The 22,152-nt window shown below is 34.8% G+C and overlaps 1 protein-coding gene across 1 annotated transcript; it reads left to right on the top strand.

Annotated features, from left to right (window-relative positions):
* Positions 1–15,161: 15,161 nt before the first annotated feature.
* On the top strand, positions 15,162–16,094 carry LOC124244431 (olfactory receptor 14C36-like). Its single transcript, XM_046670974.1, is given in 1 exon segment — positions 15,162–16,094. A coding segment is annotated over 1 exon segment (933 nt).
* The last annotated feature ends 6,058 nt before the right edge of the window (positions 16,095–22,152 follow it).

The raw sequence follows: 22,152 nt of genomic DNA, 5'->3' as shown, positions 1-22,152 counted from the left end.
TATATAATGATTAAATATATACAGTGATGGAGGCTGAGAAGCCCTGCAATTTGCCTTCTGTAATCTAGAAAACCAGAAAGCTGGTAGGATAACTCACTCAGGCTGAAGGCCTGCAATCTGGATGTGACTGATGTAAAAGCCAGAGTCTGAAGCTCAGAGAACCGAGAACTCTGGTGTCCAAGGCCAGAAAGAGACAGATGTTCCAGCTCAAAAAGAGAGAAGGAATGTGCCCTTTCTTTGTCTTTGTTCTATTTGGTGCTCAAATGATTAAATAATTTCTTCTCACATTTTTGAGGGTGGATACTCTTTACTAAGTCTATTATACCAAATGTTAATCTCCCCCAGCATATTATAAAACCACTCGGAAATAATGTTTTACTGGTTATTTGGGCATCCCTTAACCCACTCAAATTAACACATAAAATTAGCCATCACAACAACCATGATTATTATGCCAAAAGCTCTAATGAAAACTGAAGAACATGAAAGATCTTATGTATAATCTATGCAAATTGATGGAAACTCTAACAAAGTATTAAAGGAAGAGCTACAAGTCAAAATATCATAACTGAAAAAAGGATACCTTTGATATGCTCATCAACAGAACAGACAGTTCCAAGGAAACGCTCAGACAGTGCGAAGAAATGTCAATGAAAACACCAAAACATTAAATTCAAAGAACAAAAGAGTGAAAAAGACAGAATAGAATATCTAAGGACTGTGGGACAATTACAAAATAATGTAACATATGCAAAAGAAGAACACAAGAATGACAAAAAAAGGAACATAAAAACTATTCAAAGTAAAAATGACTGAGAATTTTTCTATATTAATGACAGAAACCAAACCACATATCCAAGAGGCTCAGAAAACACTGAGTAAAATACAGAACAAAAAATCAACACCTAGGCATATAATCTTCAAATTGCAAATAATAAAACACAAAGAATAAATCTTGAAACAGACCAGTGTGAAAAAGTACCCTACCTATAGAGAAGCAAGGGTTAGAATAACATCAAATGTCTCTTCTGAAACGATGCAAGCAAGAACAAGTGGCTGGGAATCTTTAGCATTAAAAACAAGAAATACCAGTCTGGAATGTTGTACTTAGTAAAATTATTCTGCAAAAAGGAGACACATCAGCAGAATAGTGGAATAAGTGGTTCCATGGCCCACTTTCCACCAGAAACACTTATTTACTACCATCTACAAATGAAAATTCATGAGTTCTCAACAGCACAAGTAAGAAGTTACAGCAACCCAGATATTCACATGACAGAGATAAGCCACATTGCAAAGGGTAAGAAGAACAGTTTCACTTTCTCACAACACCCCTCCATCAATGTGGCACAGCTCAGTGCTGAGAGTGACCTTTAGGCCATCAAATTCTCTGGGAGACAAGAGAGTAAAGTGAACATCTGATTTCCATAGCCTTTAAAGAAGCTAACTGAGAGGCCCACTTCTATTGAGTCTCACCCCAAACTCTGAGGTTATTGGCATGTCTAGATGCCAGGGGCTGTTAAGAACAAAGAAAAGAGGCATGGCTCTAAAAAGTCAGCATACAGATCTCAATAGCTGACTCAGAGCCCATGGTAGTGGGCCCTCCCACAGTCCTTGAAGCAGGTCTGCACTCTGCCAATGAACACTGTCAGCCGACCCACCCAGAATCTCTGCTGGGTCAACTGTTGAAGAGATTTGCATGACATGTCTATTATGTACACACTGGAATAAGTGACTGCTTTTTCAAAAGCACAGACAAGTCCATAAAGATAATAAAGAACGGTGAAAACATGACACTATCAGAGGAATAAAATAAAGATCCCATACCAAAAGTAAAGAAACGGAGGTCTAATAGTACCCCAACAAATAATTAAAAAATATTCATCTTAAATAAGTTCAAAGAGAACACCAGTAGACATCCAAAAATAAATAGGAAAATAAAATTTTAATAACATGAAAAGTTCAACAATGAGGTTGAAACCATAATAAAGAATGAAAAAAATTTCTGGGGTTGAAAAATACAATGGATGAAACAAAGTTTCAGTAAAGAGGTTTACCAATCAACTTGATGCAGCAGAAGAATGAATCAGCAACCTTTAAGATGGATCATTTGAAGTTATTCAGTCAGAAGAACGATTAAAAAAGAAAAAGTAAAGAAAGCCTATATGTCATGGGACATCATCAAAAGGATCAGCATATACATTATGAGAGTCACAGTAGGAAGAAAAAGAGAAAATTTACTTAAAAAATAATAGATAACTTTTTTCAAAATTGGATAGAAATGGAAATCAAATTTATAAAACCAAAATAACTCACATGTGTTAAAGTTAAACAAGCCTACATAAGAACTTTATAATTAAGTAGTCAAAATTTAAAAATGGAGAGAGAATTTTGAAATTAGTGACTGAACCCACACAAAGAAACATCAATAAGACTATAAGTAGATTTTTCAACAGAAACCTTGAGATCAGGAAAAATTGATATAATATAATCATGCTGAAAATATGACTGAAAGTATGTCACACACAGAAAAACTGCCTGAACAGACATTTTTCCAAAGATATACAAAGAGTTGACAGTCATATGAAAAGATGATCAGCATCACTAATTATTAGGGAAATGAAAATCAAAATCTCAATAAGATATCACCTCACACCTACCAGAATGGCTATAATTAACAAGATAAGAAATAAAAAGTTTTGGAGAGGATGTTGAGAAAAGGAACTCTCATACACTGCTGGTGAGAATGAAAACTGGTGCAGCCACTATGGAAAACAGTATGAAGACTTCTCAAAAAATTAAAAATAGAACTTGCATATGACCCAACTATTCCACTTCTGAGTACTTATCAAAAGACATGAAAACATGAATGTTAAAAGATATACACACTCCTGTGTTCATTCCAGGATTATTCACAATAGCCAAGACTCAGAAACAACATTAGTGCCCACCAATGGATGAATGGATAAAGAATATCTGGTATATTTAAACAATGGACGACTATCAATGAAAAAGATAAAATCTTGACACTTGTGACAACATGGATGAGCCTTGAGGTCCACGGATGGATGCTCCAGGGGGTTGGGATGTGTGCACGGGTCAGGACTGTGGTGATGGTGTGTGTGGACCAGTGGGCCATGGTGCTTCTCAGTGGCAGAAGACCTGTGCTTTGCAAACAGCCACATAGCAGATTGGCTTCACCTTCCAAAGCCTGAAATAATCAGATGCTCCTGTGCCTGGGGCCAGCCCCACTCAGCTACAACCATGAGAGAGCTGACAAAAGCCTTGCAGGCCAGAGGCCTACAGGAATTGTAAGCCCCTGAGCCTAGCAAACAGTCATGCTGGGGGCCTACAAACTTAACAGAAGAACTGCAACAAGAATGTGCTATTAGTCCTTGCAGCCAACTGTGTTGGGGTCCCCAAACCCAATAAAGTAACTGAAGGGCCCATAGCAGCCACACACAGCTGAGAATTACAAACAGCCAGCCAGGGGGCAGCCTAGATTCCCTGGACACCTGCAGCCAAAGAAATGCTGCCACAACAGAAGGACACATGTAACCCACAGAGGGGTCACTCCTGGAACATTTGGAACTGGTGACAAGAGGGAAGCTCACTGCTGGCCTCACAATGCATCTGTTACATAAGGCCACTTCTCCAAGATCAGGAGATATAGCTGACCCAAAGAACACATACATAGATTCAAGCACAGAGAAAGAGGCAACATGAGAAGGCAAAGGAATACGTTCCAAGTACAGGAACAGGACAAAACCTCAGAAAAAGAACTAACTAAATAAAATAGAAATTTAAAAATCTCCTTCAATAAGAGTTCACAAAAAGTCATAAGGATGCTTACTGATCTTGGGAGAAGAATGGATGAATACTGTGAGAACATCAGCAAAGAATTGGAAAATATAATAAAACAAACATAAATGAAGAATACAATACCAGACATGAAAAATTCACTAGATGGATTAAATAGCAAAGTAGATGATACAGAAGAACAGTTCAGCGAACTGGAAGAAAGACTAGAGGAAATCACTCAAGCTGAACACATAAAAGAAAAATGAATGAACAAGAATGAGGAAAATGTAAGGCAAATCTAGGGAAACATCAAGCAGACAGACATTTGTATTATAGGTGTCCCAGAAGGAAAAGAGAGAGACAAAGGGGCAGAGAATCTATTTGAAGAAATAGTAGCTGAAAACTTTCCTAACCTAAGGAAGGAAAAAGACATCAATGTATAGGAAGCACAGAGAACACCAAACAAGATAAGCCCAAAAAGGCCCACATCAAGACACATTAATGTCCAAAATTAAAGATAAAGAGAGAATCCTAAAGCCACAAGAGAAAGGCAACAAGTGACATACGAAGGAAACCCCATAAGGCAATCAGCTGACTTCTCAGCCAAAACCCAACATGCTAGAAGAGAGTGGCATGACTTATTTAGAGAGGTGAAAGGAAAAAACCTACAGCCAAGAATACTCTACCCAGTAAGGCTATCATTCAGAATGGAAGGAGAGATAAAGAGTTTCTTGGACAAGCAAAAATTAAAGGAGGTTATCACCAAGAAACTATTTCTACAGGAAATGCTGAAGGGACCTATTTAAGTGGGAAAGAGAAGACCACAAATGGGAATAAGAAAATTATCAAAAAAGGGCAATGAAATCACTGATAAAGGCAACAATACAGTAAAGGTAGCAGATCAACGACTCATGAAGAGAATATGAAAGTCAAAAAACAAAAGTACTAAAATTATCTATTTCGATGATAAGAGAATAAAGGATACTCACACACAGAAAAAGAGGTTAGATACGATATCAAAAACACAAAACATGAGGAGTGGAGGAAAAGAGTAGAGCTTTTAGAAATAAGTCAAACAAAAGAGACCATAACTCAATATAGATTGATACAGATGTAGATTATTATACATGAACTTCATGATAATCACAAACCAGAAACCTATAATAAATACACAAATAACAAAAAGAAAGTGATCCAGACATAATACTAAGGAAAGCCATCAAACCACAAGGAAGAGAGCAAGACAAGAAGAAAGGAACACAGAAGAATTACTGAAAGGCCCCTAAAAAAGGTGAGAAAATAGCAATAAGTGCATAGTTATCAATAGCTGCAATAGCAATGGAAAAAATCCTCCAATCAAGAGGCATAGGGTGGCCGATTGGATAAAACAGCAAGATGCATCCATAAGCTGCATACAAGAGACACACTTCAGACCTAAAGACACTCACAAATTGAAAGTGAAAGGATGGGAAAAGATAAGGATGCAAATGGCTATGAAAAGAAAGCTAGGGGAGCAATACTTATATCAGACAAAATAGACTTTGAAACAGAAGCTTTCATAAGAGACAAAGAAGGGCACTACATCATGATAAAAGGAACAATCCAACAAAAGGACATAATGCTTGTAAATATCTATGCACCCAACATAGGAGCACCTAAATATGTAAAGCAATTATTAACAGAAATAAAGGAGAAATAGACAGTAATACAATACTAGTAGAGCACTTTAACACTCCATGTAAATCAATGGATAGATCACCCAAACAAAAGATCAACAAGAAACCATTGGCCTTAAACGACACATTCAGCCAGATGGACTTAGCAGAGACTTACAGAATATTCCATCCAAAAACCTCAGAATACACATTCTTTTCAAAAGTACATGGAACACTATCCAGGATTGACCACACGGTAGGCCATAAAACAACTATCAATACATTTAAGAAGATTAAAATAATGCCAAACATCTTTCATTACTGCAAAGGTATGAAACTAGAAATCAACTACCGGAAGAAAATCAGAAAAGCCACAAGTATGTGGACATTAAACAAAATGCTGCTGAACAATGATTGGGTCAATGAAGACATAAAAGGAGAAATAAAACAGTACCTGGAGACAAATCAAAATAAAACATGATATGCCAAAATCTATGGGATACAGCAAAAGTGGTTCTAAGAGGGAATTTTATAGCAATTCAGGCTTACCTCAACACACAAGAAAAATCCCAGATAAACAATCTACCAGTGCACCTAAAGGAACTGAAAAAAGAGGATAAATCCAAAGATCAGTAGAATGATGGAAATAATAAAAATCAGAGCAGAAATAAATGAAATAGAGACTTACAAAACAATAGAAAAAATCAATGAAACCAAGAGCTTGTTCACTATAAAGATCAAAGGAATTGACAAACCTTTAACTAGATTCATCAGGAAAAAAAAAGAGAGAAGACTCAAATAAAATCAGAAGTGGAAGAAGAGAAATTACAGCCAACACCTCAGAAATACAAAAGATTATGAGAATACTATGAAAAGCAGTGCACCAAAAATGTGGATGATATAGAAAAAAATGGATAAACTCTTAGAGTCAATACATTCCAAAACTGAATAAAGAAGTAAAGAATTTGAGTAGACTAATCACCAATAAGGAGATCGAAACTGTCATCAAAAACCTCCCCAAAAATAAAAGTCCAGGACCAGATGGCTTCCCTGGTAAAGTCTACCAAACATTCAAAGAAGACTTGATACCTGTCCTTCTCAAACTGTTCCAAAAACTTGAAGACGAGGGGAAGCTTCCTAACTCACTCTATGAAGCCAACATTACCCTGATACCAAAATCAGACAAGGGCAACACACACACACAAAATTACAGGGCAACATCACTGATGAACATTGATGCAAAAATCCTCAACAAAATACTAGCAAATTGAATACAACAATACATTAAAAAGGTCATACACCCTGATCAAGTGGGATTTATTCCAGGCATACAGGGATGGTTTGATATTTGCAAATCAATCAACGTGATACACCACATTAACAAAATGAAGAATAAAAATTGCATGATCATCTCCATAGATGCAGAGAACGCAAGTGACATGATACAGCATCCATTTATGATAAAAATTCTGAATAGAATGGGTATGGAAGGAAAGTACCTCAACATAATGAAGGACATATATGACAAACCCACAGCTAATATCATTCTCAATAGAAGAAAAGTGAAAACTATCCCTCTAAGTACAGGAATCAGACAAGGATGCCCACTTTCAACACTCTTAATTAACATACTTTAGGAAGTCTTAGCCAGAGACATCAGACAAGAAAAAGAAATAAAAGGGATCCAAATTGGAAAAGAAGAAGAGAAACTGTCAGTATTTGCAGATGACACTATTTTATATACATGTAAAACCCTTAATCCACTTAAAATCTTTTAGAAGTAATACATGAATACAAATTGAGGGATACAAAATCAACATACAAAATCTGTTGCATTCCTATACACTAACAACGAAGTAGTAGAAAGAAAAATTAAGAATACAATCCCATTTACAATTGCAACAAAGATAGTAAAATACCTAGGAATCAACTTAATCAAGGAGATGAATTATCTTTACACTGAAAACTATAAAAGATTGTTGAAAGAAATTGAAGAAGACACAAAGTAATGGAAAAATATTTCATGCTCTCGGATTGGAAGAATTAACATAGTTAAAATGTCCATACTTCCTAAAGAAATCTATAGATTCAATGCAATCCCTATGAAAGTTCCAACAACATTTTCCACAGAAATAGAAGAAAGAATCCTAAAGTTTATATGGAACAACAAAAGATCCCTGATAGCCAAAGGAATCCAAAGGGAAAAGTTTACTTTCCTTATCACAAAGTAAACTTTATAGAATATGGATAAACACTTTATTAATTATTGTTATGCTTCCTTTTTATCTCTTATTCCTTACCAGACAACAAGCATTTCAAAGAAATCCATTCCACTATGGGGACTGAGTTCTCCTCGAAGGCTTTGGCGATGGGCAGAAGCTAGGCTCTTGCGCTCCATGTTAATTCTACTGATGTTCTTGATCACCTTTTTAGCAAATCTCATCACTTACACCACACTCAACAAGAACCTTCACACTCCCATGTAGTTTTTCCCTCAGAAATCTGTCTATCTTAGACATGTGCTGCCTTTCAGTCACTATCCCCGCTGCCTGTGTCACCTCTCACACTAGCAACTGGACCATTTCAGTGGCTGTGTGTGAAACTTAGGTGTTCTTGTATTCTCAGTCATTTATTTTGCCTATGTGGGAGGAGATGTTCCTGACCATCGTAGCCTGTGACCTCTATGTGGCCATCTGCTAGGCCCTCTGTGACCCAGTTATCATGAACTACCATGTCTGTGTACAGATGATCCCGGCCTTCACACTCAGTGGTCTTGTCTATGAAGATGTGCACAATGGCAACACATTCCAGCTGCCCTTCTGTCAGTCCAGCATGGTCCATCAGTTCTTCTGTGATGTCTCCTCTATGCAGAGCCTCTCCTGCTCTCACACCTCTAGCAACACGTTTTTCACCCTTGTCTGTGCCATGTTGGTTTGTGTTGACAGCTTTATCTTCATTGTCATTTCAAATATTCACACACTTTCTACTGTGCTCAGGTTTCCAGCCAGAGAGCAGGGAAAGACCTTTTCTCCCCACATCCCTCACATACTCATGGTATCTGTCTTCCTCAGTTCCGTATCCTATGTGTATTCAAAGCCTTCAGCAACCTCTGAAATGACTCAGGATGATTCTTTCTATATTTTATATCATAGCTCTTACACTCTTGAATCCTATCATCTACAGTCTTAGAAACCAACAGGAAAGGAAGCTGCAAGAAAAGCAGCATTAAGAAAATTTTATTCAGGAAAATTTTAAACATACATTTCAGTGTTATCTCAATTTCACTGAATAAATTCCAAACTTCTATAAATACACTTCACATCTGAGTTTTACATATGAGAGTTCCTACTCCAGGATCTCTCTAGTGAGACATGAATAATCAATAATGTAAAAGAATTATTTTGTGTTTTACGTTACCTTTCCTACTTATCCTTTGCAAAATATGCATGGAAGGGATTTTAGCAATTGTGTATTTGAATGAATGTATATGATTCAAGATATTTGCTGAGAGTCACTTTACTTTAAATATGTTTATTATTCGTCAAACATTTAGCAACGTCAATATCAATAATTCTTCAAAGGAAATAATAAATCAAATATAGAGATAACTTACAAACCATATTCTCCCATCTTATTCAGTGAAACATGAGAAAAACATTTAAATGATAATGCACCTACTTATGTCAATTGACCATTCTAAAATTAAATTCAAATGTAATTCAAAAGAGAATACAATTTAAGATACATGTGGAATCGAACTAATACTACAATCCATCTGAAAAGTGAAAAAATGAGTATTAAATGAGAACTAAGGAAACAATGGTTGCGGCCAAATTTTTCATGATAGAAAAATTTCCAGTTGCTTCTTTGGGCATAGTACTCTGAATTTCCTTGGCTAAGTTTGTTTGTCATTTTTGCAAACACATTAATGACTTATTTTGGGGGATAAAATGCGTGGCCGGATTACAGGTCAATTTTCTCATCGTTCTCTCTTCAGATGTGTTGCCTCTCATATGTTTTTCTGAGTAAAGGATCATGCCTGCCAATTATGAAAAGATGTAAATAATTATCTGGCCTAGGTATTATTAACTCATATCAACTCTTAATTTTTTTAATTTTTATTTGTCTCTGTACGGTAAACACAATTTCATGCTTGTAGCCTAAAATCTGTGTCAACATGTCATCATCTTCAATAGCCACGTTAGTTCTCTCTAAACTCACTGGTTTCCAAACTGTCATATACTTTAGTCTTCTTTATAACACCTTTGACACACGCTCAATATCAAATTATCTGAGAATTTTGATATTGCAAGCAAAATGAGAAAAAATGATCATATGAAGTCAAAAGGAATATAACAAATGTCACTACAGTAAACAACTTTATTCTACAACACTTACTAGTTAAAAATGTGGAGAAAATATAAATGCATTTATTACTTAGGGAAATATAAAAAAAACTAATTATATGAACTCAAGAAATAATTATGTTTTTAAAGTTTGCCAGATAAGAGTACCCTTAATTATGGAAAAAAATGATTAGTTAATGGGGAAATTCAGGGATGTATGAATAGTAAAAAATAATTTTTCATGGTGGTCATGCTAGTTTACTAATTTCTGGATAAAATGGATTGAGTCCAGCAGTTCATTCAGTGTGTTAAAACAAGGTCTATTGTTTCCTAATTAGGAAAGAGACTTCAGCTAGAACTTATTAATGTTTAGTCCTGGACACATCCAAAGTTCATTGCTCATTATTTGCTTTGTTGGGTAAAACATGTTATAATGGAATATAGTGGTTAGCTTTAGTGTCTTCTAGGAAAGTGTTACATTGTGTAAATTTTTTCCCTTTGCTACCCTCTTTTGGTATTTCCTTTTCTGGAATTAGTTGGATGACCACACTCTGGATAGGCAAATAATTAGGCTGGTTTGTGCCACCATCTTGGTTTCAGGTATATTTCTATGGAATCCCATTCCACAATATTTAAATAATTCAATCATCTTTTGATATCTTATACATGAATTGACCAAATGAAGGCTGTGATAAAACCTTGTTTATACTACATCTGACAACAGTAAAGAGTAAGAGCAAGTAATATAACGAATTCTCACAGAGTGCCTCCCATCCAGCCTCTGTTTCCTCAAGCCCACGTCATGTCAAAAGACTGAATGGCTGGTTTGACCCACTTTGGACAACGAACAGACATACCCTTTAGTTTTTACATGGAGATCTTTGGTAGCAGAAGGTGTCAGCCAGTACACATGTGCCACTTTATTTGGTCAGGAGATAACTTGTAGTAACTCTACTGTTCAGCCACTTTGGCAAGAATTGTTAAAGAATATTTTGAGCTTATACAAAGAAAAAAGACTACTCTGCTTTGTTTTGACTCTCATTGTAAGATAAGTTTTAAATTCAACATTTATATGAATTCCACACTATAGAAATGAATTATTTTCATTAAAATATAGATATTCTTAAATACTGAACACTCAGTGATTAAAATTTGAGAGTTTTACATCATATATAAATGTTTAATTTAACTGAACTCATACGGACAGCTCAAATTAATGACTAGAAAAAGAGATTTAGAAAGATTTTTTTAAAAAATTGCCCAAATCCATTATACTGTTATCAAATATGGTGTTTAGGCAAACTATCCCCATGGAACTATGCACATTTTTAGATTTTTAGAAGAAATGATACTAAGGGAACCTTTTCAATTTCTTCCATTATTGAACATGACAGATATAAATACCTCTATTCTAAATAAGGAATGACTGAGGTCATCTCTGATTCATCAAGTTCAGGGCAGAAACAACTAATCTGGACTCTATAGAATACAGGATGTGGTCTCTGAGATGGAAATAGATGTCATCAATGAACCCTCTAAATCAAGAAGGTTAAATCTGCTCCTCAGTTGCATAAGTTCCTTAACATAAGAATCATTTACCTACACACACAGGTAAAAATATTTCCATCTGTTCAACCACTGTGCCCACTCTTGAATTATACTTGGCTCCTATTCACCTGTGTTCTGGAAATCATTACGTGCCTGAAATTACCCTTGGGTCACCTGGTCTACCTGGATGGCAAGAACTGTGTTCCCAGAGGCCTTCTTGGTGAAGGCATGGGCATGCCCATATTTTTATAGGGAAGAACATGATTGACATTTTTAACACCATAGAAGGGTACTTTTTCATCTGAAGATGTTCTTAAAACCTGTGTGCATAGAAATGTTGTTTAAGCCATCTTTCTGAGCTTCATTTGGAGAAACTAGCAAGAGAAACTATTCTTCTCTCCAGGTTAAGAATATGCAATACTCAGGAGTGAGTACTCTGTAGTTTGAACGTCAATACAATGGTCCAACTTATTTTATTCTGGAAAACAATCAATCATTTTATTAAAGGAATAAGTCAGACCAGTAGATGAATAGTCAATTATTTGAGATAAACCACAAGCATAGAGAATTCTTAATAAATGTTTAAAGTTGTTGCTATAGTTTTTCATGCCACAACAGTAATATCAGGGAGAGTGGTGAACTTGTGTGCAACATATAAAAATAACACATGTTAATTAATTAATTTTTATTTATGCTGTATCTTATGATTCAAACTATTTTACTTACCATAAACTTGGAAAAGGAGCAAAATGCGTGAACAGACGTTCCAGAGGAGACAAAGAGGAACATCAATATTAAGGCAACAAACATAACATAAAAGAGCAGACAGAAAACAACAGACAGACAGACAAAAAATAGATATACAAAGAGAGAAATATTTATATATACAAATGATGGTATATATTAAAATATATCAACAATTGCATAAAATCAAAATAGTTTAATATGGCATAAAATTATAATTGAAATATAATGGACCAATCTCAACTTTCTTGATCACCATCCTTTTTTTTTCTTTTTCAATCATTTTAAAATTTTTATACTAAAACTGCAATATTTATGTGTGTGCACCCATATATGTATGTTTTGTAAGTGTTAAAATATGTGTGCAACTTTCGGAAGCACATTTTGAATTATGGAATGTAATAAAGTTTACTTGTTGAAGGCTTATGAATAACATTAGTTAATATTTAAAATATCAGAGAGCTAGTCAATTATGTATAAGTAGAATAGAGGCTTTTAGGGGTCAATAAGGTCTGTCCAAATACATTTATTTATTAACTACTATGCATGTAGAAACGTAAGTGCTAAAATTTAAAAAAAGATTAATATAAAATGCAAAATTCAAATAGTTTATATCAAAGTCTGAAGGTGATAAACACTTACTGGATTCCTGTAATTAAATAAAATATGTTGAATTTTAAAACATAAAAATAGAAGATAAATTTGGGGAAATCAAGAAGGTTTCACAGCAGAAGTTTTATTCGAGCTGGATTTAAAGACCTGCTAGATCACAAAGGAAAAGATGATATTATGAGCAAAAGAAGAAAAGTGGCACTGTCAGGGAAAGACTGAAAATTCAAGCTTATTCTGAGAATGAGGTGTTTACACAGATGACAGCACAGGGTTTGTTTAGGAGAAGAATGGAAAATGGAGCGAGAAAAATAGATTTCACATAGGTTTTGCAAAATCAATTTAACTTTGCACTTCCAATGTGAAATGTAACATATAAATCCCTGGGGCTGGCTACTGACAAATACAACCTTGGAGAAAAGATACAGTTTGAGAGATTCTCTAGAAAAGCTGATGAGAAAAGCAGCCTCCAGAGGAAAATTGTGATTAATATGAGAAGATGCTGAAGAGGAAATAAATCCTCAGGCCACTTGAAGAATTTAGTTGATAAGAACTGTTTCAGAAGTACAATGGCTATTGCCAAAAATTTGTCATTAGAATGTATAGATAAAACTCTTTAAAATTATCATAATGAAAAATAGGAAAAAGGAAAAAATAATGAAAGATATCAGCAAAACTAAGACAAATTATTTTACAGACAGGAATTTTAATCATCATACAGGTAAAAATACTATCCCTTTTTGGAAAACAGTAGAACATTAGAAAAACAATGTAATGAAATGGAACAGTGGAGGAGGTTTCTGAGGATCTGGTAAAATTCTGACAAAACAGTGAAAGCAAGCACAAAGTGGAGATGAAAAGTGGTCAGTAATTGGCAAGGTTGGATCCATAAAAAATAAGTGTTGAGGACGTGACATCCTTAGACTGAGCCAAAACTAGAAACATATATCTTTGAAATTTTAGTTTCCTTACTTTTTTTCTTTTTGCTGAAGTAGATTAGCCCTGAGCTAACATCTGTGCCAAGCTTCCTCTGCTTTGTATGTGGCTCGCCACCACAGAATGGCTGACAAGTGGTGTAGGTCTATGCCCAGGATCTGAACCCACAATCCTGGGACACCGAATCAGAGTGCCCAAACCTAACCAGTGCTCCATAGGCCAGCCCCAAAGTTCCCTTACTTTTTGAGATGGCTTGTTCATTAGTAAATTGTTCCTCTTCGTGGATACATTTAAATATTATAATGGTATGAATATTTCCATATGTAAAATATAAAATGAACTATAGTCTGGATTACTAGCATTGTGTATGATGGTACAGTAATGGCGACAACTGAGGTAGTCAAGAAAAGGGGGAAGGTAACTTAAAAGTGGGATTTAAAGGAAAGATGTAAGAAGATAATTTGTTAGGAAGGAGTAGAGGTGAGCAGGACAAGGGTCATGCTTTACCTGTGAAACTTTCAGATTATTATTATCTTGTGGGACATAAATTTCTGTGTAGGATCCATGTCAAAATTAATAGTAAATGTAGATAGCAAAGTAATCACAAGAGAAATTGAATACAAAAAATAGGAAGCACTACTCAGAAGATGAAGATGGGAAACGGTCCCCACTCATTTTATTACAATCATATGGTATTCAACTTCATTAACTCTGGATGATTCAAGAATGTACAGAAAATATTTATAAAACTTATCGTAGCAAAAATTCAGTGTCTCTGTCCTCACGTGACCACACAGATATCTTCTCCACCAACGCTCACTCCACCTAGAGCAGAGACCCTTGAACTAGCTGTAGTGAAGGCCCATTTTAACTTTCTCCAAATTTTGCACATTGATCATTTTCAAAGATTAAAATAAATAGACGTCTATAAAAACGACATTTTAAAATGACATGCAAAATATAAGCCTACTGACCCCACACATCGAATTCATCACAATGATAAGTGTTAAAAAGATATGAGAACTCTTAGTCTCAGATTCTGCACTGATCTTGGGAGGAGTAATGCCAAACAGGGCAGGGACCTTGATGAGACACAGGCCACACTTGAAGGGCACAGAGATAAAGCCCTGCTGTGTGTCAACATCCTGAGTGAATGCATTATTCCACTCGTAATAAAGCCTTACTTTCTCAGACACTATTTCTCTTACAGAGATTTTCCTGGACTAAGTAATTCAATTGTTGTTAAAACGTAAACCTCATGGATTGGATATTATGGAAGAAACAGAGGAAGAGTTCTGCATGTCACACCCAGAGGAATAGGTTGGAGGATCTCATCCTTAGCACCTTGATACAATATCAACTGAAGAGTGGCTGAGAAAAATCAAAAGACCAGGAGTGTCCCATTCCCACAAACAAAAACCACCCATAGAAAATAGAGGTAAATGCTTTATTCTAAAAAATTAATTATTTTCACTCTTCCTATTTTTATCCCTCTGCCTCTCCAATCAAGCAATTCCAGAAAATGGTCAATTCCACCATGGTGACTGAGTTTATCCTCGCAGGCTTTGCTGATGCCTGGAAGCTGAGGTGACTGCAAGGTCTGGTATTCCTACTGATGTACCTGGCTACTAATTTAGGGAATCTTCTGATTATCACTTTCACCACCATCGACCAGAAACTGCACACACCTATGTACTTCTTCCTCAGGAATCTATCCATCTTGGACATGTGCTGCATTTCTGTTACTGTCCCTAATGCCTGTGCCCAATCTCTCACTGGCAAGAGGACCATTTCTGCGGCTGCATGCACAACTCAGATCTTCTCGGTCATTTACTGTGCATATGTGGAGGTGATGTTTCTCACTATAATAGCCCAAGATCGCTATGTGGCAATCTGCCAGCCCCTCTGCTATCCAATTAACATGAACCACCAATTCTGTGTCCAAATGACACTGACTTCTCTTCTCAGTGGTCTTGTCTATGCAGGTGTGCACACTGGCAACACATTCCAGCTGCCTTTCTGTAAGTCCAATGTAATCCACCAGTTCTTCTGTGACATCCTCTCACTGCTGAGGCTCTCCTGCTCTGACACCTTTAGAAATGAACTCTTAATTTTTGTTTCTTCCATAGGTATATGTGGTAGTTGCTTTATTGTCATTGCTATATCATATACACGCATATTGTCTATGGTGCTCAACTTTCCAACAAGAGAGCAAGGGAAGGCCTTTTCCACCTGCATCCCTCATATCCTTGTGGTGTCTGTCTTCCTCAGTTGTGGTTTCTATGAGTACCTAAGGCCTTCAGTAAACTCTGAAACAACTCAGGACATGATTTTTTCTGTATTTTATACCATAGTTCCTCCATTCTTGAATTCTATCATCTACAGTCTTAGAAATAAACAGGTAAAGAAATCTGTAAGAAAAGTCATATTAGGAAAGTGTTATTCAGGAAAATAATAAAGGTACATTTCAAGGTAATCTAAATTTCACTGAATAAATGGAAAACATATAAAGCACACTTCAAGTCTAAATTTTACATATTAGACTGACAATTCCAGGGCCATCCTATCAAGACCTAAGTACTCAATGTTGTAAAATACTTTGTTTTACATTGCCGTTTCAATTTACCCCTCATACGATATGGATTGAAGAAATTTTAGCAGTAGTATATTTAACAAATGGATATTATTCAAAGTATTTGTTGAAAATAATTTTACATTGTATATCCTTATTATTCATCAACTATTTAGCAATATAAATATCAAAAATGACTCAAATGAACCATAACAAACATAATACGGGAATACCTTGTTGGCTATACTACTTGACCTTATTCAGTGAAATGTGACATAAATATTCAAGTGATATGGTCCCCACTTAAATTAATTTAATTTTTTGAAAATAAAAATAAATTCAAAAGAAATTATAATCTAAGATATATTTGGAGTCAAACTAATACTGCGGTCCATCTGGTAAGTGAAAAAGAAAAATAATATGCAGTGAACGAGAACTGAGGAAACAATGGCTGCAGCCAACTTTTTATGATGGAGAAATTCCTTGCCCTTTGCTGAGGGAGGGTACGCTGTACCTTTATTGTCTGAGTTAGTTTGGTTTTTATTTGAGCAACCCCATGAATGACCCATTTTCAGGGGATAAAATGTTGTGACTGGATACAGGTCAAATTTTTAGTAGTTTTTCTTTCAGATGACTTCCCTCTCACATATTTTTCTGAGTAAAGAGTCATTTCTGACAATTATGAGAAAAGATACCCTAATTGTCTGTCCTAAGTATTAACTCATGTCAACTCTCAAATTTATCTCAGCTGAATTACTTCCTTAAGGAAACCTCTCAGTGTACTTATAGACTAAGATCTTGTGTCAATATTTCATTATCTCAAATGTACAATTTAGTTCTCTCTGAACTTTAAGATTTCCAAATCGTCACATACTTTGCTCATTATTCATAACACCTATGACCCATGCTGAATATCAAGTTATCTAGGAATTGTGAAGTAACAAACAGAATAGAAAAAAGTTCAAATAAAATCATAAGGGATGTGACAAATGCCATTTCAGGAATTAATTTAGTTCTATAGTGCATGACAGTTAAAAACTTTAGGAGGAAAATATAAATACATTTATTATATAGAGAAATACAAAAGGCCTATGTATATGGGATCAATTAATAAATATATTTGAAAGTTTGACAGAGAAGAGTATTCTTCCAATGGAAAAAAAAATGTTGAATAATGAATGAGGAGAATTTTGGAAGGTATGAATGTAAAATGAGATTTTCGTGGTGGTCATGTTAATTTACTGTCATGCTGAATAAATTGGGTTGAGTCTAGGAGTTCATTCAACATGTTAAAACAAGTTCTTTTGTTTCCTAATCAGGAAAGAGCCTTCAGTTAGATCTTAGAAGGGTTTTGGCTTGGAGTCAATCAAGGTCCACTGATCTTTATTTGCTTCAACAGGTTAGACCATGTTATGACACAACATATTGGTTGGTTTTAGCACCTCTTGGCAAGTGCTACATCAAGCTCTTTGAGAAGAAATAGAAGGCAATATTACTTAAAATTGCATAAAAATGCTGAGGCATAAATTTAACCAAGAACGTAGAAAATGTCTTCAGTGAAAATTATAAGACATTGATGAAAGAATTGGAAAAGACACAAATAAATAGAAAAATATCCTGTGTTCATGTATCAGAAGACATAATACTATTAATGCATATATTTTGGGGCCAGACCATTGGCATAGTGGTTAAGTTTGACGTGCTCCACTTTGGTGGCCTGGGCTGGTGGGTTTGGATTTCAGGAGCGGATGTACACCACACACCAGTCATGCTGAGATGGTGACCCACATATAAAGTGGAGGAAGATTGACACAGATGTTAGCTCAGGGCTAATCTTCCTCAGCAAAATAAATAAATAAATAAATAAATAAATAAGAAGAATACAAAACTACATATTACCCAAAGCCATCTATAGATTCAATTTATTTCCTATCAAAATTCCAATAACATTTTTCACAGAAATAAAAAAAAAAATGCTAAAATGTGTATGGAACTTCAAAACACAAAATAGCCAAAGCATTCCTCAGAAAGAGGAATAAAGCTGGAAAACTGTAAAACTCATAGAAATAGAGTAGAATGGTAATTGCTGCAGGTTGGGTGTGGGGGGAAATGTGGAGATGTTGATCAAATGGTACAAACCCTCAGTTTTAAGATAAATAAGATCTGAGGATCTGATGCACAGCTTGCTGATAATTAACAATGTAGTATTAAACAACTTAAGTGATGTTAAGAGAGTAGATCTTAAGTGTTATCACCACGGACAAAGCATATGTAATAATGTGAGTGGATGGAGGTGTTAATTAACATTGTTTTGGTAATCATTTTGCAGTTTACATGTGTCTAATCATCTCACTGTATACCTTAAATTTGTATATGTTATATGTCAGTAATATCTCAATGAAGCTGGACAAAAGAAAGGAAAGGACAGAAAAATAAGCAATACCGAACCATGGATTATATATAAGGAACTCCAACAAATTTTGTTTTTCCCCATGATAATCACGTTGAATCTTCAAATAAATATTAAAAATAAAATAGTTCAAAATTAAAAAAAAAAGGTTTAACATGGCCAACTTTAAGTGGCAGGACAGTAGAATTATTATGAATTATTTCTTGACCAAATAAGGTAGCACATATGTACTGGCTGACATCTTTTTGTATCCCTATTTAAAAATTAAGCAGCATGTCAGTTGATTGTCCAAGGTGAGTCAAACCAGCCATATAATTTTTTCACATAATGTGGGCTTGACCAAAAGGAGGCTGGTTAAGAGTCACCTCGCGTTCATTAGTTATGTTACTTTGTCTTAAACTTTGCTGCTCTAGGGTGTAGTATAAATATGGTTTTCCCACATCTTCCATCCGGTCATTTCATGCACCAGATGTCAAAAGATAATCGAATAACTTGAAAACAGCACAATGGAATGTCATGGGTATGAATCCTGAAACCAAGATGGTTGCATAGACCTAATTACTACTTGCCTGTGCTGAGTGTGGTATTCCGTCCACTTCAGAAACGGAAAAGCTAAGAGAGGGTTAAAAAGGAAAAACAAAATCCACATAATGTAGCACTTGCCAAAAGGTGCTAAACCTGACCAATATAGTGTGTCATAACATGGTCTAACCTGCTGAAGCAAACAGAGATCAGTGGACCTTGATTGACTCCTGGCCAAGACCCTTCTATGACCTAACTGAAGGCTCTTTCCTGATTAGGAAACAAAAGAACTTGTTTTAACACGTTGAATGAACTGCTAGACTCACTTCATTTTATTCAGCATGATAATAAATTAAAATGACCACCATGAAAATCTCATTTTTATATTCAAACATTCCAAAACACCCCTCATTAACTAACTCTTCAGTTTTTTTCCCATTAGAAGGGTACACTTGTCCATCATCCTTTAAAAATATATTTATTAATTGATCTAAAATTCATAGGCTTTTTGTATTTCTCTAGACAATAAATGAATTTATATTTCCCTCCTACTGTTTTTAACTATTATGCATTATAGAGACAAATTAAGTCCTGAAATGGCATTTGTCACATCTGCGGAAGCCTGTATATACTCTGAATCTGCATCCACTACGTGTTACTGTTTCTTCCATAGCCCAGATCATGAATCCAGTGACAAAGTTGTAGAAATGAGAGACTCAGCATTTACCCCTAGCGATCCACTAGCAGAATGTTTACTTCTTATCGTCACAACCTTATTCTCTGCTGGTCTAGAGTCTTAGTTCCAAAGGGGGGAACACTTCCACCAGGAGAAATAATGATTCCATTGAGCCTTATGCTAAGGTTGCTATCTGGCTGTGTTGGGCTTCTCGTGCCTGTGAACCAAGAGGCAACAAAGAGAGTTACTATGCTGGAAGGGGTGATCAATCCTGAAAACCAAGGAAAAATTGAACTACTACTCCATAATAAGTATATTCTTTGGAATATAGGAGCTCCCTTAGCATGTCTCTTGGTACTATCATTCTCTGCTGTTGAAGTCAATAGAAAGCTACAACAACTCAACTCAAGCAGGACTACTAATGGCCCAAATCCTTCAGGAGTGAGTATCTGGATTATCCCACTAGGTATAGAATCATGACTAATGAAGCTACATGCTGAGGGCAAAATAATGGAATGGGGAGCGAAAGAGACATTTTTAAATTCCAGCTATGAGCATATAACCAATTACAGAAACAAGGACTGTATTTCTTATTTTTTCCATATTTTGTTATAATGTGCATGTTAATTAAATATCCTTGTTTTTCCCCCTCTTATCCCTTTATCTTATATAAAAGTTGCATTGACATTATACCATAGTATTTAAGTATTAACTTTATGTAATAGTGCTTAGTTTACACGATATAAAGGAGTAGAGTGCATAACAGCAAAGGACTTTGCTTCCTTTTCTGGGGAAAAGATTAGTACATTTTTGGTAGTACACAGGATAATTGTATCATGGAAGGTGGAAAGATGACCTTGTTATTGTCTTTATTTAGACTTTAGATGTATGTTTGTATATTTCTATCTATCTATCTATCTATCTATCTAGAGGGATACACACACAAACATGCACACACAATCTTAATGACTCTGGGGGTTTTTTTGAGAACTCTGACCAAAACTATGACTTTTCACAATAATTAAAAACAATTACCTACCATATGTCTTCTATTCATGTCTGAGAATTTTGAGAAGTACTGATCAAGGGTATTTTTTAAATGTAGATATTAATTTTTCCACTAACACTTATTGAAGAGACCATTTTTATGGCATCTGCATTACATTATTGCCTTTTTCAAACAGGACACTGTACATCTCTGTGTCTATTTCTGCACAATATATATTCCATTCCATTGGTTTATTTACCACTCTTTCCACCAATAGAGTATTAACTGCTGTACTTTTGTTGTAATCTTGACATCAGGTGTTTTTAACTCTCTAACTTAAAAAAAATACAGATATTTTAGATCCATGAATTTCCATGTAAATTTTTTAAATTCTGGAAATTGACAATTGCACATATGCAGAAAGAAATCTGCTAGTATTTTCTCTCATATTTTATTGAATTGAATAGGTAATTTAGTAAGAATTAATATCTTAACAATATGATATTGTCCTATAAGAAATATCATATTTTCTCTTTATTTTTAAGTCTTCCTTAAATGTTCTTACCAATATTTTCTATTTTTATAAAGAAAATACATACAGTTTCCATTAGATTTACTCCTACAAATTTTGATACATTTTATGCAATTTTAATACTCTTGTTATTTACTAGTTGTTGCCTGTAGCATGTAAAACACATGTGATTTATTTTAACCATGAATCCAGCAACCTTACTAAATTCATTGGTAAATAATGGTGATAAAAATTTTCTGTATATGCATGACTTCTTTGGGAAAAATGATGATTTAATTTTTTCCTCTGAATTTCATTGCAAGTGTAGTTTTCCATTCATAATAAAATATTTTAATTTTTGTTGTTTCTCTGGATAGTATATCCAGGGCAATGTTTAATTAAATATGTGATATTGGACAATCTCGCTTTTATCTTGACCAACAAAAAAAATTGTCCAGTATTTCACTATTAAGCTGCATTTTTAAAAAATTTATATAAAATACTATATTTTTCAAGAAAATGATGTTGGAAATTTTCAAACACAACAGAAAGGTTGACAAAATTCTAAAGTGAATATCTATATAACTTTCACCTAGATTTAGTCAGTAATATACTTACTTAGATTTGACTGCTATTAATTCATTCCACTTGTGTTATTATACATTTATTAATCTATCCATTACTCTAGGCTTCTAACCATCCCATTATTTTCATATATTTAAATGCATACATCAGCATACCTAAATACTTAAGTAGGTATAACAATGATTATTCAATATTTGTATATAGTCATTTTTTAGGTAAAATTTATAAAACTTGAAAAGAATTGTATGT

The sequence above is a fragment of the Equus quagga genome, chromosome 9, assembly GCF_021613505.1.
Source record: "Equus quagga isolate Etosha38 chromosome 9, UCLA_HA_Equagga_1.0, whole genome shotgun sequence".
Lineage (NCBI taxonomy): Eukaryota > Metazoa > Chordata > Mammalia > Perissodactyla > Equidae > Equus > Equus quagga.
Note: the sequence above shows the minus strand (reverse complement) of the source record. Positions and strands in the feature narration are given on the sequence as shown.